Here is a 22823-nt window from a genome sequence, read left to right on the forward strand (position 1 = left end):
GCCCCCCCCCCCCCAAGCCTATATAGTCCAAAAACATGCAAGTTTGTGATACGATGCAATGTCCATTCAATAAGCAGAAATCAATGTTTTGAGTCACAAAAAATGAGCTCGTCGATGTGACCAAAAGGGTCATTTATGGTAGGTTTCCGGGGGGGGGGGGGGGGTGTCTAACTTATCACACGACATAAGTCCTCGCACACACATACTCGCCGGAGCCGGAGTGTCGGATGCCCCGCGGTGGCTTCGCCAACCGGGGCATAAACAATTCTGCAGTTATGTATAAACATGGCCGGCAAAGAATAGAAAGGCTACGGCCTAAACAAAACAATGCAATAATTTATTAAATTACTTTTTTTTATGACTCTTTAAAAATCCAGTTGGTAAAAATGATAAATACACTGCTTGGGGACATTGGTCAAATCTCCACATTGAGCAGCACCGTCAGATCAGCTGCCCAATCTGCAGATTGCGCGCTCAATCTTAAACGTTTGCGCAACCTGGAGATTAATGCGCTTACCGTTAGCATTACGTGGCGAATACACAACATAACAACTTTCGCAAAAATACAACTTGTACAGCGCCATCCACAGTTGTACAGTGAACCAGGTGGTTGAGCGCCATCAAGTGCTTTCAAGATGGTTAGCCAAGGAAAACACACAGGAAGCGCCATATTCATAAATTAATCCAAAACATTATTTTGTTAACATTTATTGTGCCTACATTTGAACAGCCCATTCAAAGGTAAGTAATGATTTGTTTGTTTAGACTTAAGAAAATACGGCATACCAAAAAGCAATGGAAATAGTTAAAATTACTAAATAAGAATTTGTATGTGGTTTGTTTTTGTAAATTTTGTATGGATTTGGTTTGGACTACTTGATTGATTAAAAAAATAACAATAATAATAAAATTTACATTTATTAGGCCTACACAAAAAAATCACAGTTACCAGGTGAAAACTGTGAAACACTACACTCTGAGTCTGACACTCATGATTAATAATAACCCCACTTGTGTGGCCAAGTAGCTGTGCTACAAGACCCTAGTGCGCCCTATTGTAGAGTACTCCAGCATCATATGGGACCCCCAAACAGCTAGCTACACCCACAAGTTAGAAATGGTGCAGCGGCGCTATGCACGCTTTGTGCTTGGAGACTACCGAACAACAAGTAGTGTAACTGCCATGATCAGCCAACTTCAGTGGACCACACTTCAAGAACGGCGTGCACAGGCCAAGGCAGTTATGATGTATAAGATTGTGAACAACCTGGTTGACGTCCCACACACATTTCTAGCTCCATGCACCGTTTCTCTGAGGGGTCATTCTTACAAATACATGATACCATTCACCAGGACAGGGGTCTACCAACAGTCATGCTTTCCCAATAGCATTAGGATATGGAACAATCTCCCGGTAGACCTGATCAACTGTACAACTCTTGCTAGTTTTAAGCAGGGTGTACAGTCGGTCCAGCTCCGCTAGGTCAGCCTGAGCTGTTTTTTAGCCGCACGTTCACTGTTCACCTACCTGCACTGTACATTGTATATGTCTACACCCTCGCATGCACACAACTACCACAGTACGCAATACACCAGATGGTGGACTGTACTTTCACGGAAGAAGAAGAAGAAGTATAGCGGATTCAGCTATCCTTGGCCACACAAGTGGGGCTAGATTAATAATAACAGTAGTAGTGGATAACTTTCCTATCCATCCTGCCAGTGCCACTTTTTCACTAATCTTTACAAAAAGGGATAAATCATATGATTGTTGAGTTGAGGTCATAAATTACTTGGACATGTTTAGATAGTACTCCTAGAACTATTTCGGTTTCGTCCGGCTATCGTCTCCCGTAACGTAACGGAGACGATAGCCGGACGAAACCGAAATAGTTCTAGGAGTAGATAGTTAGTAACAAGGATACCCTGGTGTCATGTGTTTTCAGTAGGATACCAGGAAAATTGTTCACAATCAAAAACTAAAAAATGTTTTGTCAAATAATCTATCCAATTTGTTAACAATAACCATTTCACTTCATGGTGTGTTGAAATTTTTAAAGTTTTGGTTTTACGTTGCGAGAGACAGTCTGCCATTAACAGTGCTTATGCATGCACAACATTGGAGCAACGTCATATGTTTTCACACCTTTCATTGGTTGGTATTTTATTGAATATTCAGAAGCTAGTATGGCGTGCAAAATAAATCAAAAATATTATTCAATTACTACTTAACAAATTTAATTACATTTTTGTCCTAAGGCATTATGGCTACTATATTTGAATCCAGAGATATCATAAGGCATTAAAGTAAAACACCCCACCCCCCCCCCCCCTTGATGCACTCACACTTCATAACAATCCTTTTTTCCCCATTTCAGACCAGTAATGTTTGGTTTCAGGAGACAAGAAACCAATCTATGATATTTTCTCTGTAATGTAGACTTAATACTTATTACGGTTAGCGGAATTTATTACAGTATGCAGTAAATCAACAACAACAAATTGTTGTCATTTTCACTTAAAATATTTTAATATTTTCCCCACATTTGCACACCATAGAATCCCAAATAGTAACCACCTCACGTAATCCATCTAGTGACTAAAGCAGAATGAAACTCAATCTAGCAGATAGTAATTTTGTTTTGAACTTTCGAGGTTGGATGATGTTTCTTTGACTCATTTGAATGTTGGCATAATAATGCACTAGTTAGTACCAAAAATCAATTATTTTATAAATGTTTGAGCATAACCAACGACAGGAAACTTTATTCTCAGCATAATTAAGCCTGATGAAAATACAGACCGTGAGTAAACTGCAGAGCTTCTGTCACCGGTGTAGCTTGCACAATTTCGCGGTAAACGGGAATCAAAGTTGGGGACCGAAAACATATGAGGGTCGATAGCGTATGACGCTACGATACTGTTATAATTTTATATCGAAAAAAAAAGTGGTGGCATGATACAGAAACTTTTTCATGATAACACTTGCGGATCCACACTTGCAATCAAAAGGTTGCGGCAATGTGGGTTTGAATCCCTCAGCTAACCACGGATTTCACAATGACTAGAATAGAATAGAAATTAGAATCAATAACTATTGTTGTATAGTTACCAAACATGCTGAATCACAATTTCTTGATTTGAGTGATTCATTCATACAATTATAAATCATAAATAGACGTTAATAAAAACCAAAGTTTGTATGAGGGATATTATTGGCTGTTGCCAGCTTGGTGTTTTTAGGGCCTATCCCCTTTTGTTGTGGGAGTTTGCCGAGTTCCCTTTGCGGGAAGATCATTCAAACAAACAAACAAACAAACAAACAAACAAACAAACAAACAAACAAACAAAGAAGCAATTTATTTCTACTATAATAATACTATCATTTCACTCACAGTTCTACTTCCAAGGCAATGTTATTCCAACAAGTGAATGATGCAGAGTTGTGATGTAAGCAAGAAAGACGCTGGTAAGATCTGGCTGAGGAAACCAGCACCTTCTGGTGATGATGGGTAAGCGATTAAATAATGGAGTATGAGAAATAAATACTAAAGTAGTCTACAGAGCATTACTCATGGCATTGTACTTGAAAAGTTTGACATCTGAAACAGTTATAGCGACTGGACGCGCTAGAAGTCAAAAGATCGACTGTTGCAGTTGGTTGGAACGACTCTGGAGCAGCTTGGTTTCAGTTGCGATCTTGTTATGAGCCGAACCTAATGTAAATGTTATGTTAAGTTTGCCTGTCTGAAACCAAAATTTAATTGGGTCCACCTAGAGTCGCTCCTAATCAATTTGGTTCGGCGCGACTCCGGAGCGCCTGTCTGAACCGGGTGTAAGTTCACTTATGAGACATCCTTGGTTTCATTACCAGAGTCAGGCCTTGAGGTTCACGCCTGAAGGGGCACAGTAATTCTTCTCCGTGGTGTGTCATGGCCTAGCGGTTAAGAGCACCGGATTCAAGCTCTGCTGTTCGATCAGCAGAGTGTGGGTTCAAATCCCGGTCGTGAAACTTGCTACACTTTCTACCTGCCAGTCTTCTGATTGATGATACCCAAGCCTACATCCATATGGACTGTAAAGGGGGTAACCCTGTTTCAGCCCTAGGAGTAGGTGCCAATGGCCCCTGGAAGAACAAACAATTGTAGCCCACACCTTGAAGTGGCGCTTTTAGTCTGGTGAATTGGATAAAAAAAAAGATTTAAAAAAGGAGCTGCACTCCTCAGAGGAAAATGGAAGTTTGTATTGGAACTTTGCAAATGGCACCGCAGCAAAAGAACAGGGCATCACAGGGCATCACAGCAATTGTTGTGGGTGCCGTTGGTTATTTTGAGGCCTGCAGAACTATATAATAAATAACCACCCCAACTCATAAGAGATAGTCATTACATGGTGTTACTGCAAACCTTTCCATATCTTATTTCCACCATGCAAAGTTTCAAATCCTACCGATCTTCGCTCTCCAGAAGACGATCAGAGCATACTGATCGAAACGTCGAGTTGAAACCAACGGTTCGTCCCAGAACCACCCCAACTCACTAGAGAACGACATTACGTGGTGTTGCTGCAAACCTTTCCATATTATAAATAACTCTCTCAAAATTGATTTCTTTACAGGTTAATGGTTCAGATCAGCCATGATGCCAGCAGCTCCTTCGCACCGACTGGGAGGCGTGTCCGCTTCTTGCACACGGCATTTAGTAGTAGTGGAGATAGCTTTGTTGCAGCAGACCACCAAGGAAATATCTATGTGTTTGATCTTGCTAAAAACAGGTAAATATGTCAATAAATGTTACCAGAATTCATTATAGGCTATTTTTTATTAGATTACTAAGAGAGCCTGACCTAAAGCTCTTAAAAGAAAACATTCCTTTCAACTACCTAAAACATTCATAATTGTTTTGCATGTGTATTGGAAAAACAAATTTGACAATGGTGACTGAAATGTAGCCTCCACACAGTACCATACATGTAGCTTAACCAGGGTCTGCCCTTAACTGTTCAGTGAATAACACAACAAGTCCAAATAGCCACTTCAATGTGAAAGCTACAATTGACTGATTTGGGCTGTTCACCCAAATCAGTTGTCACCAGGGGCATGCTGCCACCTACTCCTGGGGTTAAAACAGGGTTACCCTCTTCACAGTCCCTAAGGATGAAGGCATGGATATCATCCACTAAAGGAGCCTGGCTGGTAGAGCAGAATGTACTTCCTCCCAGACTTTTTACGAAGCAATTATGGTGCCTTGCTCAAGCGTCATGACCAGGACTCCAACCCAGCATCTGGTGCTGTCAACACCAGAACTGGGTCCCGGTGAACTAGACCGCTCGGCCATGACACGCCACATGGGAGAATGCTGTATAAACTCATATCTTTATATCCAACCTTTCATTGTAGATTCCAGTTAGTCCAGAAGACTGGTCAGGCATGCACATCTTTGGGCTTCACGCTGAGACGGAAGACGGAGTACTTGGCCGCGCTGGCCGATTGCTCCCTGAAATGTTTTGATACTGGTGAGTCTTGAGTCGAGGGAAGATCTAGGAGGGTTTATTGGGGTCAAAGGTGAAGGGTGAATGAAAAGGTTGTGGGATCAACACAACAATAGCGTGTATATACATGTCCTTCTGTGTGTAGGTGGTAGGTATACATATTCAAATCGGGGACCTACTACAAATGTGGACAATAGGGTCCCCAGTTGGAAAGTATGTATAAAATCAATGGGAGCTGTTGCCAACAAGTTAAAGAACAAATTTCAAACTATCGCAGAACAATTTGCTTTAAGCGGAAGTGTATTTTAACAAAAATTTGACAGCCAGCTTGCACATTCATGCATGACTCACATATGTCTAATATTTATATAATATTCCATTCTGATGTTTCTTTTCCAACTGCAGACACGAAGGAGCTAGTCGCATGGATGAAAGGACACGGAACCCCGATTCACTCCGTCTCGATCCATGCCTCTGGCCGCTACGCCCTGACCACCTCCTCAGATACCAGCCTGCTCTGGGACTTGGACACCTTCACAAGGAAACGGAAGCTCAATGTCCGAGATGCCGTCGGCATTTCAAAGGTAAGTTGCTGGGTTTCAGGGAAAGCTTGCTCTGAGATGAGCCGTTTCGGGCTTGACGTTTCGTACAGTTTACTCTGCATGTCTTCGGGAGAATAATACATGATTGTACTTGCAAGTTTAGTGTTATCTATAGTTTGTTTTTATTATTCACACCATGCAAAGCTTCAAACATCACTTGCTGGGTTTCATTTAGAATTCTGGCCTGGAATTTCGTCTTTGAGAAGGCAAGGCTATTTCCATTTTGCAAAGGGCACTTCCATTCGAAAATCTTCAAGACATCGGGGAAAGTACCGAGTATACATGGCTAACACCAACGGTGTAAGGGTTAACACCAAAATTAATAGTTGAGATGTTGGTGAAAAAATAAGTAGAAAGACAAAATAATGTGGTACCATAATTGACTTACAGGTGTTCTTCTTGCCTCTGAGTAACACCATCATGACCTGTTTCCGTGATGATTCCATCTTTGCTTGGGAGTCAGACACCCTGCAGTGCAAGTACCAGCTCCCTATCCCACCCGGAGATAGCCCACACTACAAGGCGTTTGCCACACCAAGGTAGGTTGGGACAGGACACTTAACTCCTTCATCTCAGTGTTTCTGGCATATTCCTTGTTAAAGTACAATGTGAGACTCGTAGCTATGCACAACTATAGTTAAGAATAATGCACAATCATCAATGCTATGAGTGCCCATCAGTGGCAGATAGCGGCATTTAGCGGCAAGTATTGAGGCAGATCAACAGAGTGTGGGTTCAAATCCCGATCATGACACTTTGTGCCCTTGAGCAAGGCACTTGACCATGGTAATTGCTTTGTAAAAAGTTGGGAAAGAATCGGTGCATTCTGCTCCACCATCCGGGCTCCTAGTGGATGATATCCATGCCTGCATCTTTATGTACTGTGAAGAGGGTAACCCTATTTCAACCCCAGGAGTAGGTGGCAACTTACCCCTGGTGACAGTTGATTTTTGGGTCAACAACCCAAATCAGTTAAGTGTAGCCCTTACCTTGAATTGATCATCTTGTATTTTGATGCTAGGCGATATCTCCTAGAAAAAAAGAAAACATATTATTTAAAGGGCACTTCCATTGGAATTCTTATAGTCTATGGGAAGCTTTTACAGGGGCACCAAGACCATGCAGGGGCAATGGAGGCCATTGTCTCTGTGACCTCTGTGTAATCCCAGGCCTATATCATTGTTATTATCATTAGCTATATTTCTCATATCCTTTTAACTTTTACAGAGATGGACGTTTCTTAGTTGCTGGAGGCAAGTCAAGATTTCTTCACGTCTGGGCCTTGGATACGCGCCGTTTACTGAGAGTGATTGAAATGCCGGTCAAAGTGCGAGTCGTCAAACAACTTGAGTTCCTGCCGGAGAGTTTTGACGGTGGCTCAAGTCAGGTAGTGAATAAGGGACAAGTAAAATCATTATTTCATTGGCTCTATTCTTTCAGCCAAATAAGTTGCTGTTAAATGTTGATGCAAAAAAAAAAAGGCCTGGCGTTTCGACCCCAGCAGAGGCTATTGATGTAGTTAGATTAATGCCTTCTGACTTGCACCCCAAACAAAGATATTGACTTATTGTGGCCAATGAGATAGTTTAGCTGGTAAAGCGCCAGCATGTTAATCCGGAAGTCGTTGGTTCAGATCCCACCCTGGTTAATTTTTCTTTGTCAACACCAAATCAGTCTAGAATTTACCCAGTCAGTTTCCCATGTGGTTTATTAATTGACATCTCCGTGTTGCGAATTACAATTCCAGATTGTCGGCGTCCTGAGCCAAGACGGCATCATGAGATTCTTAAACATCACAACATGTAAGATGCTCTTTGACTTAGGAACGCTCGAGGATCGTGTCTCCGGTGTGTCCGTCAACCCAACCGGTCGGCACATCACAGCGGTAGTTGAAAGTGGCTGCATGAATGTCTACAGTGTCCCGGCGCTGATGTCGGATTTTAATAAGGTTTGTGTGCCTTCAGTTTTCTCGGTCTATTCTTAACATTGTTCCTTCTCATAGATACGTTATATGTATGTACACAAATTCGGGTGGGGGGGGTCTCCATCCAACAAGCTTGCTTTTAGGAGACCTCCCCCGCTTAATCTATAAAGGGTTTTTCTCCAGTAATGTTATAGTTGTTATTTGATTGGGTGGAAATAAATTGACCTACATGTATGAATTATGAACTATAATAGCTTTTTGATTATTATTTCTGTTTTGGGGTTTGTTTTTTTTCACAATGGGAATAAATTGGCACAAAGTTTACAAATTACGTCTTTTTGATCATTTTTGTAAGCCACATTTGTTTTGTTTTTAAAAGGGACAAAGGTCTGATTTCTTTTATGATAATCCCCAAAAGAGAGATCCGGAGCATGAATTCCAGCACCCTTTGCTTCTCTTCGTAATGGGTAAATGCATACATAGCATGGTAGGTGCATGCCTGTGTGCACATTACACAATAGTTCCTTATTGCAAAAAAGAGCACTTTAGTTTAGCATGTATTCACATCATCTGACATAAATGGGGTTAAAGACTGCACTAGGAATGAAGATACTTACTGATTCAAAACAGACATTTATAGCTATTCCATTTTTGTTGTCATTTTCGCCTTTGGTTCAGAATTTAAAAGCACAAAGGATTATTTTCCTTACCTCTTGCAGAAATACCTCTCCTGCACTTTTTATTTCCATGGATATAATTTCACCATTTTAAACCGGAAAGTTTTTTTTAACCCCAAAATAAATGGATGTAAGCAGGTTTGCACCCGGCAACTTTTGCTTCTCAAGCTTTCACGCTTTGTGCTCATAGTTCAGGTTTTTGTTTTCAACAGCCTATCACAACCCTGTATTTCAAACATAGGTGTAATTCTTTGTCCCAATAGCCACCTCCAGTCATAGTCAAAGTTGCGTCAGGGAGGACCAAGAGGAAAGTCACACACGGTGATACAGCCAACAGCACCACCCTCAGGTCTATGACCCCAGGGAGACTACAGATGCAAGGTGCAAGTAGGGAGACACCAGGGGTGACACACACCACCACAACGGGGGTCAGGAGGGCTGGAGCGATGCAGAAAGGGGAGTCTGACAATCAATTAGAGGTATGTTAGGCCTTTTTCTTTTAAAAGCTTTTCTTCCTTTGGTATCACACTTGAAATTAATGGCAATAAACTTTGGTATGGAAAGGTTTGCGGTAACATCGTGGGTGGTTCTGAAAAGAATCGTTGGTTTCAACTCGACGTTTCAATCAGTATGTTCTAATTGTCTTCTTAAAAAAACTTTGGGTTAATAACCTAACTTTTGATAGTATAAAGCATGTTGAGAAACACTTATTTTGAAGTAAAGTGGTTATGTTAAAGGAACACGTTGCCTTGGATCGGACGAGTTGGTAAAAACAAAAGCGTTTTTAACCGTTTTTTATATAATGCATATGGTTGAAAAGATGTTTTAAAAGTAGCATTTAATGATCCACACAAGTTTACCTCCAAATTGCGTGGTTTTCCTTCTACTGTGCGAACTATCACCGTCGGCCATTTATGGGAGTCAAAATTTTGACCCCCATAAATGGCCGACGTGTTAGTCGACGAGGTAAAAGGAAAACCACGCAATTTCGAGGCATGTTTGTGTGGATCATTGTATTCTACTTTTACAACATCTTTCTACCCATATGCATTTTATAAAAAACGGTTACAAACGTTTTTCAAAGACCAACTCGACCGATCCAAGGCAACGTGTTCCTTTAAAGGATACAAATTTTGATGGCCTAAAATTTGTACTATACCCGTAGCAACCCAGTGTACTGTAGTAATCCTAGCAAAGGCTTTTTCTTACTACCGAGACATCTGTGTTAGTGTGCATGTAGTATGGGGTGTTATAAAACAAATATTGATTGCTTTTACTCCTGCTACATGTACTAAGGATAAAACTTTTACTCCCTGTATGCTTCCTTGTGTGTTCTATTTTTCCCCTCAGCTTTTGACTTGGAGGGAAAAATACAATGCTCTGGGGATCACCCCAGGAAACATATTGTTACTAAAACAGTCACAATTTTATGTGGAAAGGTTTGCGGTAACACCATGTAATGACTTTCTCTAATGAGTTGCATGTGGTGGCTCTGAAAAGAACTGTTGGTTTCAACTCAACTCAGGAGTTGAAACCAACGGTTCTTTTCAGAACCACCCCAACTCATTAGAGATAGTCATTACATGGTGTTACCGCAAACCTTTTTCCATATTGTATTTCCACCATGCAAAGTTTCAAATCCTACTTAGTCACAAAATTTGTATACTACCTCACAGCATTTCTTTCTATCCAGTGTCAGCAGATACAGTTCTAGTGTTATAGGTGAGCCTACTTTAATTGTTTTGCGATTTCAATTTGTACAGGTTTCTGAATTACCTGAGGGGCTAGACCTGAATAGACTTCATTCAATTCTCAAAGGCTACGGAGAATATCCTGCAAAATACAGGTGGGTGCTTTACGAAAATACAATAATGGCCCTTTTATTACCCTACTTCTTCCGGTTCATCGGTCCTGAAGCAGGGAAATTTTTTTTTTTACCATAAAAATAATAATAATGATAATAAAAAACAGCTTTTAACCCCAAAAGGGTCTCGAGGCGCTTCACAGAGGTTAAAATATTAACCATAAAATGAGTAACACAATTCCCCTGTGAAGTTTAAGCTTCATTAGTTGTCAAGTTTTTTGAGAAAAAAAGGGTAATTTTTGTTCCGACAAAAAACACAATGTCCTCAGATTGAAAACAACCTGAAAACATCGCTCTGTGATTTTTTAACTATTTTCTCAAAACTTGACGACTAATGAAGCTGAAACTTCTATACAAAAATTGTATTACATACGTCTTCATTCACAGTGAGTAGGGATTCAGTTATGGCCAAAAAACTTGACCTACAAAATATCAAAACCCTTTAAAGGCAGTGGACACTATTGGTAATTTGTAAAAGACTAGCCTTCACAGTTGGTGTATCTCAACATATGCATAAAATAACAAACCTGCGAAAATTTGAGCTCAATCGGTCATCGAACTTGCGAGATAATAATGAAAGAAAAAAACACCCTTGTCATAGGAAGTTGTGTGCGTTTGTTTGGATGGTTGATTTCGAGACCTCAAGTTCTAAATCTGAGGTCTCGAAATCAAATTCGTGTAAAATTACTTCTTTCTCGAAAACTATGGCACTTCAGAGGGTGCCGTTTCTCACAATGTTTTATACCATCAACCTCTCCCCATTACTCGTCACCAAGAAAGGTTTTATGCTAATTATTATTTTGAGTAATTACCAATAGTGTCCACTGCCTTTAATGAATTTGTTTTCTGATTTTGTTGTTCTAATGTGATGTGCAGAATGTTTATCTGGCGTTCCGTTCTTCGTCTTCCTGAGAACCACGCGGCGTTCAGCAGTCTAGTGGATAAAGGAACCCACCTCGCCTGGGTCAAGGTCCATGAAGATTACCCTATCAAGAGTCGCAAGCTTCTCAGGGTGTTGCAGAGGTAGGATTACAACCGGTGCTTAAGTCTAGAAAACTAAGCAGACAAATGTTAAGCAACATTTTCTTCTTAAGCAGCTTAATGAAATTGAACACAGGGGTGAACCCTCTTCTCTCTACTCGACCTACAGCTTTATGTCTCCTCTGAAAAATGCAGCAATAATACTTAAGTGTCTTGCTTAAGGACACAAGTGTCACAACCGGGACTTGAACCCACACTCTGCTGATCAGAAACACCAGAGCTTGAGTCTGCTGTTCTTTATCCGCTCAGCAAAGACACATCATGACGGCATGGTTGGCTTGTGCGTAAAGCGCTCGCCTCTCACCAAGGTGACCCTGGTTCGATTCCCGGCCAGGGCCATATGTTAGTTGAGTTGTGCGTGAGTTGGTTCTCTGCTGTGCCACGAGGGTTTTCCAGACCGTCCGGTTTTCCTCTTCTGGAAAAATCAAACACTTATGATCTTGGCTGTGCTCTGTGGTCACAATGGGTTGATGTGGCTGGCAGCCAGAGGCACCCTTGCATGCCTGCTTCTCGAACACGTTGTAGCCGCGTCCTTCGCAATTCAGCTCTTAGCTGCCAGTAAGGATGATTAGCCCCCCCAAATTATTATTTTATTATTATTATTAACATGAGATATTTAAATGTGCAAATTAGTCACAATGTTAATCGGAAACATCATTTTCTGCGCAGGACATTATCAGGGCTGGCCCACTGGTCTGCCATCTTTGGTGAGACTGACTACCTACCCTTGATGGCATTTCCTTTTGTGAAACTCTTCCAGAACAACCAACTCGTCTGCTTTGAAGTCATAGCTACAGTCTTAAGTAAGACTTATTCTCCATTTTATTTTTTATAAATTGTTTTATATGGCTTGAATGTTGTTTTATTCACTGTATGTAATGTGTGAAAATGTGTGTGAAATAACTGCCGTCTTCTGTTTTCATTTCTTGTACTCAGGTAATTGGTGCCAGCAGTGGTTTGAGTTCTTCCCCAATCCTCCCATCAATGTCCTGTTTATGGTGGAGAATGTTCTGGCCTTTAATTCACGGGTCGTCACTCTAACCGTCTTCTGTTTTCATTTATTGTTACCCAGGCAATTGGTGTCAGCAGTGGTTTGAGTTCTTCCCCAACCCTCCCGTCAACGTGCTGTCCATGGTGGAGAATGTTCTGGCCTACCACGATCGTGCTGTCCTGCAGCATTTCGTCAAGTATGGCGTTACGTCCCAGGTACACCAATATTAAAGCTCCATTCATGTTGTTATATGATTTTATTCACCAGCAAATTGTGACAGTTTTGATTCTGTGCATACCCATTAGCCAAAATTAGTAGTGGTGCGCTGGTTCCTGTGACCCTAAAAAACATATGTCTTCAGACACTAAATACTCTTTAAATGATATGACTGTTAGGACAAACTTTTGAGATGAAATAATTACAGATTAGTTTTAATTTATATAATAATATAATAATAATATCAAAGTCTTATATAGCGCACGTATCTACCAAACGAGGTACTCAAGGCGCTGAGTATATACAAACTTTCAGAAAGATAGGTTATTGCAGTGATGAGTTCTGAGACCCAATTATTTAGCACCTTATAAGGGTTTGCACATACAGCAGCCACAGCCAGGAACACCGGGGCGATCCCCTTCTCTTTTCGAAAAGTGCACTGGGTTCTTTTACATGCGTTACACAACACATGGGACCAATGGCTTTACGTCCCATCTAAAGGACGAAGCAATGGTTATGTGTCTTGCTTAAGGACACAAGTGTAACGGCTGGGGATCCGAACCCACACTCTGCTGATCAGAAATGCCAGAGTTTGAATTCGGTGCTCTTAACTGCTCTGCCATGACACTTCCACTTATATAGCGGTTCCCAAAAAAAAATATACGTTTCCTCTGATAAAACTAATCAAATTTTTAATTTTGTTCTTTTTGGCTACTCTATCGACCTGTCTAGGTGTACGCCTGGCCCCTGCTTCAGACCCTGCTATCTGAGGTAGTCACTAAGGAGGAATGGCAGAAGCTGTGGGATAACATCTTCTCCAATCATCCTGCTTTCTTGCTTCTCGTTGTCGTAGCTTACATCATCGGCTCTAGACAACCTCTACTTCAGTGCACAGACGTGGATGATTTCAAGGTACTCTCATTAGGGGTCCACTTCAATTTAAGAATAAACTATAAATATTAGCAAACTTGCAGGTACATTGATGTATTAAAATCTCATTTGAGGGAGTGTTGTCTCTCTGAAAAGAGCTGTTTTGGTCTTGAAGTTTCAAACAGTATACTCTGCTCGTCTTCAGGAGAATTTTTTGAGATGACTTCATTTTTATCACCGCAAAATGCTGATTAATTGTATTAAAATCTCTTTTGAGGGAGTGTTGTCTCTCTGAAAAGAGCCGTTTTGGTCTTGACGTTTCGAACAGTATACTCTGCTCGTCTTCAGGAGAATTTTTTGAGATGACTTCATTTTTATCACCGCAAAATGCTGATTAATTGTATATTAAAATCTCTTTTGAGGGAGTGTTGTCTCTCTGAAAAGAGCCGTTTTGGTCTCGACGTTTCGAACAGTATACTCTGCTCGTCTTCAGGAGAATTTTTTGAGATGACTTCATTTTTATCACCGCAAAATGCTGATTAATTGTATTAAAATCTCTTTTGAGGGAGTGTTGTCTCTCTGAAAAGAGCCATTTTGGTCTTGACGTTTCGAACAGTATACTCTGCTCGTCTTAAGGAGAATGTTTTGAGACGACTTCTAATTTGTCACCTCGAATTGTTATTCTGTTTGGTTAAAGAAAAGTTTACCCTCTGCCTTTTGACTGGCACCCTCGAACAAATCTTTTTACAAGATAGGGAGACCACCAACATTGGGACTCCGTTATAGCTCAGTTGGTGGAGCGCCGGCAAGTTAACCCCGCTTTTGTCAAATTTGTATAGGCACAACAACTTGCTTAGCATTGGAAACGCTTCTTTGAGAAACAAGAGTTAATTAGCTAAAATACCATAAAGTTTACTTTGTTGTGTCTGGCGCCCCGCTCAAATTTTGCTCAACAAATAACATTTGCTCATCCGTAGTATTTTCTTATGAAATTAAGCCCAGGCCTTGACCTCCGCTCTTGAACGGGCACAGCAATTGAGAGAAGCATTCACATGTAGTATGAACAGGGCTGTAGCACATGTTTTCAATTTTTTTCCCAAAATTTCTTAACATTTTGCAATCTCAACCCTGGTTTTGGATTTTCTCTTTTCAGTACTTCTTCCACCACCGCAATGCCGTCCACGTCGGCAACGTCATCAGTGAAGCTTACCGATTATGGGAAGTCACTCCAGATGACATCCATCCAAAGAGAATGCTGGAGGAATTCAAGCCGCTCACTAAAGGACAATATCCGATCTTCAATAAGTACCCCAAGTTCATCGTGGATTACCAGGTAGGTAATTTTCTCATGTAATGAGGTCAGTTTGGTAAAATGTATAACTGTAGCATTTTTAGAAATGTTTCACAGGGAAAATTTTCTAAAGCCTGCGGAGCAGTGCCCAATTTCAGAAAGTCTGTAAGCACAAACACTTTCTAAGCACAGACAAAATTAGTTACCAACCTAAAATCCAAAGTTCACATTGTTGTGAAAGGGGGCCTCACTCATTAGCATATAAATTTGCTAAGCAGAATTTTCTGCTTAACAGCTGTATGAACTTTGGCCCAGATACTTTTGCTTAGCAAAAAAACTCATAATAAACAAGCAGAGTAATTTCTTTTGAATTTGTCATGAGTCCGAAACCTGATATTTGACAAAAATTGATTGTTATTTTCTTGTGAATTCAATGACTAATTCGGCTTAAAGGCAGTGGACACTATTGGTAAATACTCAAAATAATTATTAGCATTAAACCTTACTTGGTAGTGAGTTATGGGGAGAGTTTGATAAAACAGTGTGAGAAACGGCTTCCTCTAAAGTAATGTAGTCTTCAAGAAAGAAGTAATTTTACACGAATTTGATTTCAAGACCCCAGATTAAGAATTTTAGGTCTTGAAATCAAGCATCTGAAAGCACACAACCTTGTGTGACAATGATGTTTTTTTCTTTCATAGTTATCTCGCAACTTCAACGACCAATTGAGCTCAAATTTTCACAGGTTTATTATTTAATGCACATGTTGAGATACACCAAGTCTGGAGACTGGTCTTTGACATTTACCAATAGTGTCTAGTGTCCCGAAACTTTACAGGTTTGTTGTCACTCTCATGTATAATAAGGTAAGTTTTAAAATTGTCTAACTTTGTTAGTTTTCCCACAGGGAATGTTTACTAGAACCTGCTGTGCAGATGCATTTTTTTTAAAGGGGAGCTCCAAGGCACTTATTTTTCATACAGGAAGCCGCTAATATTATTACTGTTGTTACCTTAAAGGAACATTGGTTTTGCTTGCAAAAAAAGTTGTTGACAGTGTAAGCACTTAATGTAATCCACCATATATATAAACTGACAAACCTGTAGAAGTTTGAGATCGATCAGCCATCTGGGTCTCGGAATAGTGAAAAACCTATAACAAATTTTGCATTGCATCGATGCCATGAATCTTTTGGTGAATCATTTTGTTGTCTTGGTCGACAGGCTCAAGAGCGTGAGCGCATCAGACAGGATGAGCTTGAGTATCTCCACCAGCGTCAAGCAGCGTCGGAGCTCCAGCGAGAGCTGAATAAGAGACACGGCGAGGAGACGGCGTGGTACCGTCAGCAGAAGCTTCTGAAAGACGCTGAGGAGCAGCGGAGGTCTCTCCTCGCTGAAGAGGAACAACGACTCGTTGATCAACGTATCAGGTGAGGGTGATTGTCTTGTCTTTGGAACTTTCAGTTCTTGAAGTTTTGTTTATGGTAGAAATTTTGGGTCTGATCTGCACTCCACCAAAAATCAAGCACCCATGCTTAACGTCCTCACTCAGATCATGCCGAGTTACCTATGTTTTTTTTTTCATTTTCGATCAACTATTTTCATAGCCACTAATGCTTCAAAAAAAGAGATGGCTACATGGTAGGGGTCATGGAAAACCTGGAAAGTCATGGATTTTTGCTTTTGCATTTTCCAGACCTTGAAGTGTCATGGAGAAGGGTCAACTTCTTTAAAAGACATGGAATGTCAAGACTTATTAAAGGCAGTGGATGCTATTGGTAGTTGTCAAAGACTAGCCTTAACAGTTGGTGTATCTCAACATATGCATAAAGTAACTAACATGTGAAAATTTGAGCTCAATCGGTTATCGAAGTTGTGAGATATTAATGAAAGAAAAAAACAACCTTGTCACATGAAGTTGCGTGCGTTTAGATGGTTGATTTCGCGACCTCAAGTTCTAAATCTGAGGTCTCGAAATCAAATTCCTGGAAAAATACTTCTTTCTCAAAAACTATGGCACTACAGAGGGAGCCGTTTCTCACAATGTTTTATACCATCAACCTCTCCCCATTACTCGTCACCAAGAAAGGTTTTATGCTAATAACTATTTTGAGTAATTACCAATAGTGTCCACTGCCTTTAAACAAAAAATTGTGTGTTAAATATATTTATCCACATTTGCCTTCCTGTTGCCGTTTATCTAACATCACCAGTGAATGGAATGTTAAATCCTTGAGCGATGTATCTACTGTACTACATTTAACATATTGTTGGCCGGCTATCCTTCAAAACCAATGTGGATACTACTGAATGGCCCAACAGTTAGAGGATTCTTTCATTTCTTTACCTCTTAAATTTATCCCCTGACCCAGGTTACAAGCCATGAAGCGGGAGCTTAGGATTCGAGAGCTTCAGCTCCTAGACGGGGCCAAGAGGAAATTCATGCACCATCAGCAGATGCAGAAAGAGGCTGATCTTGGACGGCTCGATGATGAGATTTCTAGAAAGGTTTGTGCAGGGAGAAATTTCTTTTTCCATTCTGGGCCCAATTTCATGGCTCCGCTTATCGTAGGATCAGCACATGGGTGCAGGGAATTCTGCTCTTTCGTCAAAAATTTTCAAGGGTTAATTAACTACAAGTTACTATGCATTCTTCGCTTTACACAGCTAGGGAATAAAGTTGGTGCGTGACAGTTTGTTCCTGTTTTCTCACTGTATTTAGCTGAAAACTTTCACATGTGACCTTTATGGTATCTTTTTGTATAATATTGGCAATAAATCAGTATTCCGTTGACAAAAACAATATATAAGACTCTACTTTTAAAAGAAGTAAAGTGTGGCTGATTTGTTGTTGTTTGTTGTTTTAATGCTAGCATGGTAACCAAGGGTAGTTAGCACTTTTACCATGGTCTTGTATTAAATGGATTGTTCGCACTGTTGGAATGAATTGGTCGGAGCAGCATTAACTGGTCATGGGTGGCTTCGGGGTAGGAAGGCTTGGTGTTTTTCCAGCCTATTGTCTTGGTGTCCTGTGTGACTGGTTGGGGTTGTTTTGGCTGGTGCATTTTTTGTTTTAATGTGCAGGTCTTTTGTTGCTTTGTATTTCTAACTTAACTTATTTTGTAATTTATATAGTTTTAATATTGATTGTGTATACTTGTATTTGGCCAGTGGATGTCAAGTTTCTATGTTTTTTTAACGTGGACAACAAATAAATCTATCTATCTATCTATCTATTGCAGAGTCTCTTAAGGGAGCAAGAAACCAAAGCCGCTGTAGATGATGTAGAGATAAGAAGAATGGAACTTCAGGCTCAGAAACAACGCCTAGAACAGGTCAGTTCCAGGGGAAAAACAGGGCAATCAGATATGGTCGATTGAATTTGAATTTTATCAAAGGGTTATAGTCCAACAGGCAGACTTAAATGGAGCATCTTAAGACATTTTTAAATGCACAGAATGAAAAAAAAAAGATAAAGAAACAAGACTGGTCACCATAACAGGCCAGTTCCCAAACCACAGTATGGGGGAATACGTCTGTCCCTCCAACATAAAAGGAAAAAATTTGTTTTCAAGTGTCCAGGAATGCAAGCTGCTGCTGGAAGGGAGTGTTGTCTAAGGTTTCCAGGGCCCAATTTCATAAAGCCTAGAAGCACAAATATTTGCTTAGCATGAAATTTCGTTCTTAATAAAAACAGGATTACCAACCAAACTTCCACGTGATTTACAGGATAAGAAAACAACAGCTGAATGTCAGTAACGAGCATTATGCAACAAATTAAAATTTGGTTGGTAGTCTTGTTTTTATCTTGGAAGAACTTTCATGCTAAGCAAATTTTTTGTGCTTACTGACTTTATGAAGTTGGGCCCAGGTAGCGCATTCCAAAGTTTGGAGCCTTTGGATGACTAAACGATTATCTTATATTCATTGTAGGATCTGGCAAAGAGTTCTGCGTATACGACATACCAGCAGCGAGCTGATGAAGACGCTCACAGACGCCAAGCTGAGCTGGAGGAGAGAGTCAAGGGTAGAGCTTGGGAGAATAATCAAGACCAACAACATTCAACAAGGAAGGTGTGTATAGCAAAGGTGTTCTTCTGCACGTGCCCTGGGGATGTATTTGATTTTTAAGAAAGAAAGACCTAAAGTCTAACTGCCCTATATATACCTTACGGTATACTAGACGTCAAAGGCACAAACCGTTGAGAAAAAGAGTATCAGTGTTCTGAGTGTGCATAGAATGAGTGTGACGACTGGTTATATGAGATCTAGACATTGTACATACTCGACACGAAAGGAAGAAAAATAAATAATAATACAAAGCTAAAATTCGGCCATTTTGTTACAGAGAGACTGTTCGTCTGAGTAGGGAGAAACTGTGGATAAGGCGCCTTCAGACCATTCAACCTATTGGTCTGGTTATCCAAGAAGGAAATGACTATTAATAAACGTCTGTCTTTGCCTTCTCCTTGGTTTTTTTTAAGTCTGTCTCATTCACTAATTAATCATTACTTTTGTCTCTTGTTTTCTCTGTGTGCTATCTGACTCTCTCTCTCTATTCATGTATTATCACTTGCCTGCTTCCATGTATGTTACACTAGTATACCTGTTTTGTGTGTGTTGTGAAGACATAATGCTTAAGTTCGATTGTTATTAAATTTTTAAACAACATGTGGGAGTTTTGTTTATCCTTTTTTGTAAATTTGATTTGATGATCAGCAAATCCAGAATGACATTGCCAAGGCAGAGGAGCTGAGTGGAGGATTGGACGTACGTAGAGAAGGCGATTACCAACGGAGAATGGACAACCTGGAACAACAACTCAGGAACACTGAGGTAAGTAATCGCTCTCTGCACAGTTCAATACGCCATGTGGGTGTAGAGCCTGTATTGTAATTTATGTATCTATTTGGATCAAAGGAAAGGCCAGTTCTTCTTCCTAAATAAAATACATCACTTCCCTTATTAATCTTAAACTGTCTTGTCTTGGGTTTTGTTCTTCCAGCTTTCAAGACTCCATGAGGAGAATGTGAAATTGGAGCAAGACGTTCAGTCAGTGATGAGAAGAATTGCTGGCAGGAAGGTACAGGTTCATACTTTATTGATTATTTATTTATTTATTATTTTTCTTTATTTGTTTTTATTGGGGTTTTGGGTTTGTTTTTTTCGGGGGGGGGGGTTCTTATAATTTCTTTTTATTCTTAACTTTCAGTTGCTTATTGCAAATAATTTGATAAGTTTTAATAACATTGATTTATAAGATTTATGACTGGTAATTTGTACAATCTAGGCATAACTTTAGAAATTGTGTTTTAAAGATGTAATTTAATTTTGTTTTCATTGATTTATGTGCTATTGTAGTTGGAAGAGGCCACTGACAAAAGTAAAGACTTCCACAGGCAGAGGGAACTCTCCAAACCCATTGGTAAATACAACTTCTGTTAAAGCTTCTTAGTTAATTACTTCTTAGTGACCAACAAGAAAAAGAGAGTTTTGGCATCCTGGAACATTTGTAGAGGGCACTTATAAACTACCCTCAAACTGTTGTATTTATTTATTTTAATAGTTAAATATAACTTGTCTTTGCCTTTTATACAAGTTTGCCTGATCTAACCTAAGTCTATATCTTACTGTATACTTCTTCCACAGAGTCACACTCTGGTGGGACGGCCAATCTTAACAATCATGCAGCAGGGTTGAGAGGTAAAGCCTTGAATGATCTCAGCAGTTCAGAAGATGATGAGGTGCCAAGTAAGTATACAGGGCCCCCTCTCCCAAAAGTGATTACTAGATAGCTGTAGTATCTTAGAGCGTCAGAAGATAGTAGTTGTTGTTTTGATGACAGGGTACTTGTATAGGGGGGCTAGAAAGCTCGAGTCTTAGTACTCACAGCGTGGGGTCCAGGAGCCTGCCTAAGGGCCCCGAGTTGGGTTTAGGGGCGAAGCTCTTGGCAGGCCTTTTGGTTTTTAGCATATCTGAAATGCCTGGAAAAGCTCTCCTTACTGTAAATATGTACATAACTTTGTTATAAAACTTGGGCTTGGTTCAGTTCCTGTAACCTGTTGGATTTTGACATACTAATAATAATAATGATAAGACTTGTAATGCGCACGTATCCACCCTGCTGGGTGTTCAAGGCGAAACCACCTACACGTATGTGGACACCTTGTGCCAGGACTCTGGACTGCGTCGGGAAGAGCTGTGTACGGCAACGGAGGACCAAGGTGTTTGGAGGGCCATCATCCGATGCTCCGCATCGACTGAATGAATGTAAGACCAGGGCTAGCTCAGTGGTCTAGTGGTTGTGGGTTCGCATCCCACCAAAGTAATTCTCCTGTAGATTTTGTTCACAGAACTGAGCATAAAGTGCTTAAAACACATCGGTGTAGGGGTAAAACCAAACCACATTTCTTTCTTATTGTTACTTTTCAAGTTTCTCTGGATCGGGGCCGAGACACTTTTGAACAACGGGAGAGGAATCTGATGAAGAAGGTTCAGGAGCTGCGGAAGAAGATCGCCATGGAAACAAGACAACAACATCCTCCTCCAAGTTTTGATGTGGATGATGAGAGCGATCAAGAGTAATGGGCAAGATCAATAGTTATTCAGGCCTGGAATTTTCATGGAGGCCACGGAGGGCCAGGATCTCTGTTGCCCCTTCAAAAGTTACCAGGGGTGGGTTTCACAAAGAGTTAAGACTAGTCTTATCTCGAGTTAGGACGAGTTACTCGACCTAACTTAGGACTATCCTTAAGTTTTATACATCTCCTAGGACTAGTTCCAAGTTAGGACTCCTAACTCTTTGTGAAAATCGACCCCGGTAGACTTAAAGATTTTTTCAATTGAAGTGCATTTTGAAAAATTAAAATGGCCTTGCTCTCTCATAATTCCAGGTGTTTTTTTTCTAAATGCATTGATTTTCAGTATTTCCTTGAAATATTGTTAGTAAAATAAATTTGGGGTTGATCAAAGAAATACTGCTTTGTTTTACCGAAATATAAATACGGTCACTCAGATAAATGGTTGCACTTGTGTGAACAGGTTTGCTGTATCTAAGATGTATGATACATTGTACATTACTGCTTTCTGTTGCACTTTGCTGATGCAACTAGACATTATAAACCAGCCCACTGCCAGGTATTGCATTTATTTTTATTAATAAATAATAATATTGAAGTCTTATATAGCGCAAGTATCCTACCAAACAAGGTACTCAAGGCACTGAGTATATACAAACTTTCAGAAAGATGTTATTGCAGTGATGAATTCCGAGACCCAATTATTTAGCACCTTCTAAGGGTTTACAAGGTGCTACCAGCGCATACAGCAGCCACAGCCAGGAACACCGGGGCGAACCCCTTCTCTTTTCGATAAGTGCACTGGGTTCTTTTATATGCGTTACACAACACATGGGACCAACAACTTTACGTCCCATCCGAAAAACGAAGCAATGGTTAATTGTCTTGCTTAAGGACACAAGTGTCACGGCTGGGGGATTTTTGTCAACGGGTAGACATAAACAAGTCAGAATTCAGATAAAAGTCTGACATTTCTCATGTGTGTTTTTCGCTGCCAATATTTGTACAGTCAACATGTAAATTTTGTAATTTGTTTAGTTATTGATCATAAAGATGTTGAGTGCTTGTGAACTGGAATTTTATAATACAGAAAAAGTTTTTTATTTGAAAACAAAACAAATCCAACGCGACTGTGGAGTCAAATCTTGAAATGTTTATGTATATACAGGGATGTACATGTACATAGTGTTTAAATATAGTTAAATGTGCGAGTGCTAATAAATAAATAAATAGTCCTGAATAAAACACACTGACAAATAACTAGTCAACTTAAATATTTA

At 40.1% G+C, this 22823-nt stretch overlaps 1 protein-coding gene across 1 annotated transcript; it reads left to right on the forward strand.

Annotated features, from left to right (window-relative positions):
* The first annotated feature begins 614 nt into the window (after positions 1–614).
* On the forward strand, positions 615–22805 carry LOC139934974 (TBC1 domain family member 31-like). The gene is made up of 24 exons (XM_071929407.1): positions 615–741; positions 3398–3512; positions 4618–4773; positions 5399–5514; positions 5896–6074; positions 6483–6631; positions 7320–7479; positions 7840–8040; positions 8957–9172; positions 10457–10539; positions 11434–11580; positions 12268–12401; positions 12671–12804; positions 13538–13717; positions 14829–15008; positions 16190–16395; positions 17338–17473; positions 18208–18300; positions 18899–19039; positions 19685–19801; positions 19971–20048; positions 20327–20390; positions 20615–20716; positions 21399–22805. The coding sequence occupies exons 2-24, from the start codon at positions 3433–3435 to the stop codon at positions 21548–21550; spliced, it is 3204 nt and encodes a 1067-aa protein (XP_071785508.1). The 5' UTR covers positions 615–741; positions 3398–3432; the 3' UTR covers positions 21551–22805.
* Positions 22806–22823: the final 18 nt, after the last annotated feature.

The sequence above is a fragment of the Asterias amurensis genome, chromosome 3 (assembly GCF_032118995.1).
Source record: "Asterias amurensis chromosome 3, ASM3211899v1".
Taxonomy (NCBI): Eukaryota; Metazoa; Echinodermata; class Asteroidea; order Forcipulatida; family Asteriidae; genus Asterias; species Asterias amurensis.

Excerpts from the sequence above, each read along its gene's own strand:
- LOC139934974 (XM_071929407.1), top strand. The coding sequence starts at position 3,433 with ATGATGCAGAGTTGTGATGTAAGCAAGAAAGACGCTGGTAAGATCTGG. Across the intron at positions 6,075-6,482 it reads ATGCCGTCGGCATTTCAAAG|GTGTTCTTCTTGCCTCTGAG; the intron begins GTAAGTTGCTGG and ends ATTGACTTACAG. Across the intron at positions 10,540-11,433 it reads GAATATCCTGCAAAATACAG|AATGTTTATCTGGCGTTCCG; the intron begins GTGGGTGCTTTA and ends TGTGATGTGCAG.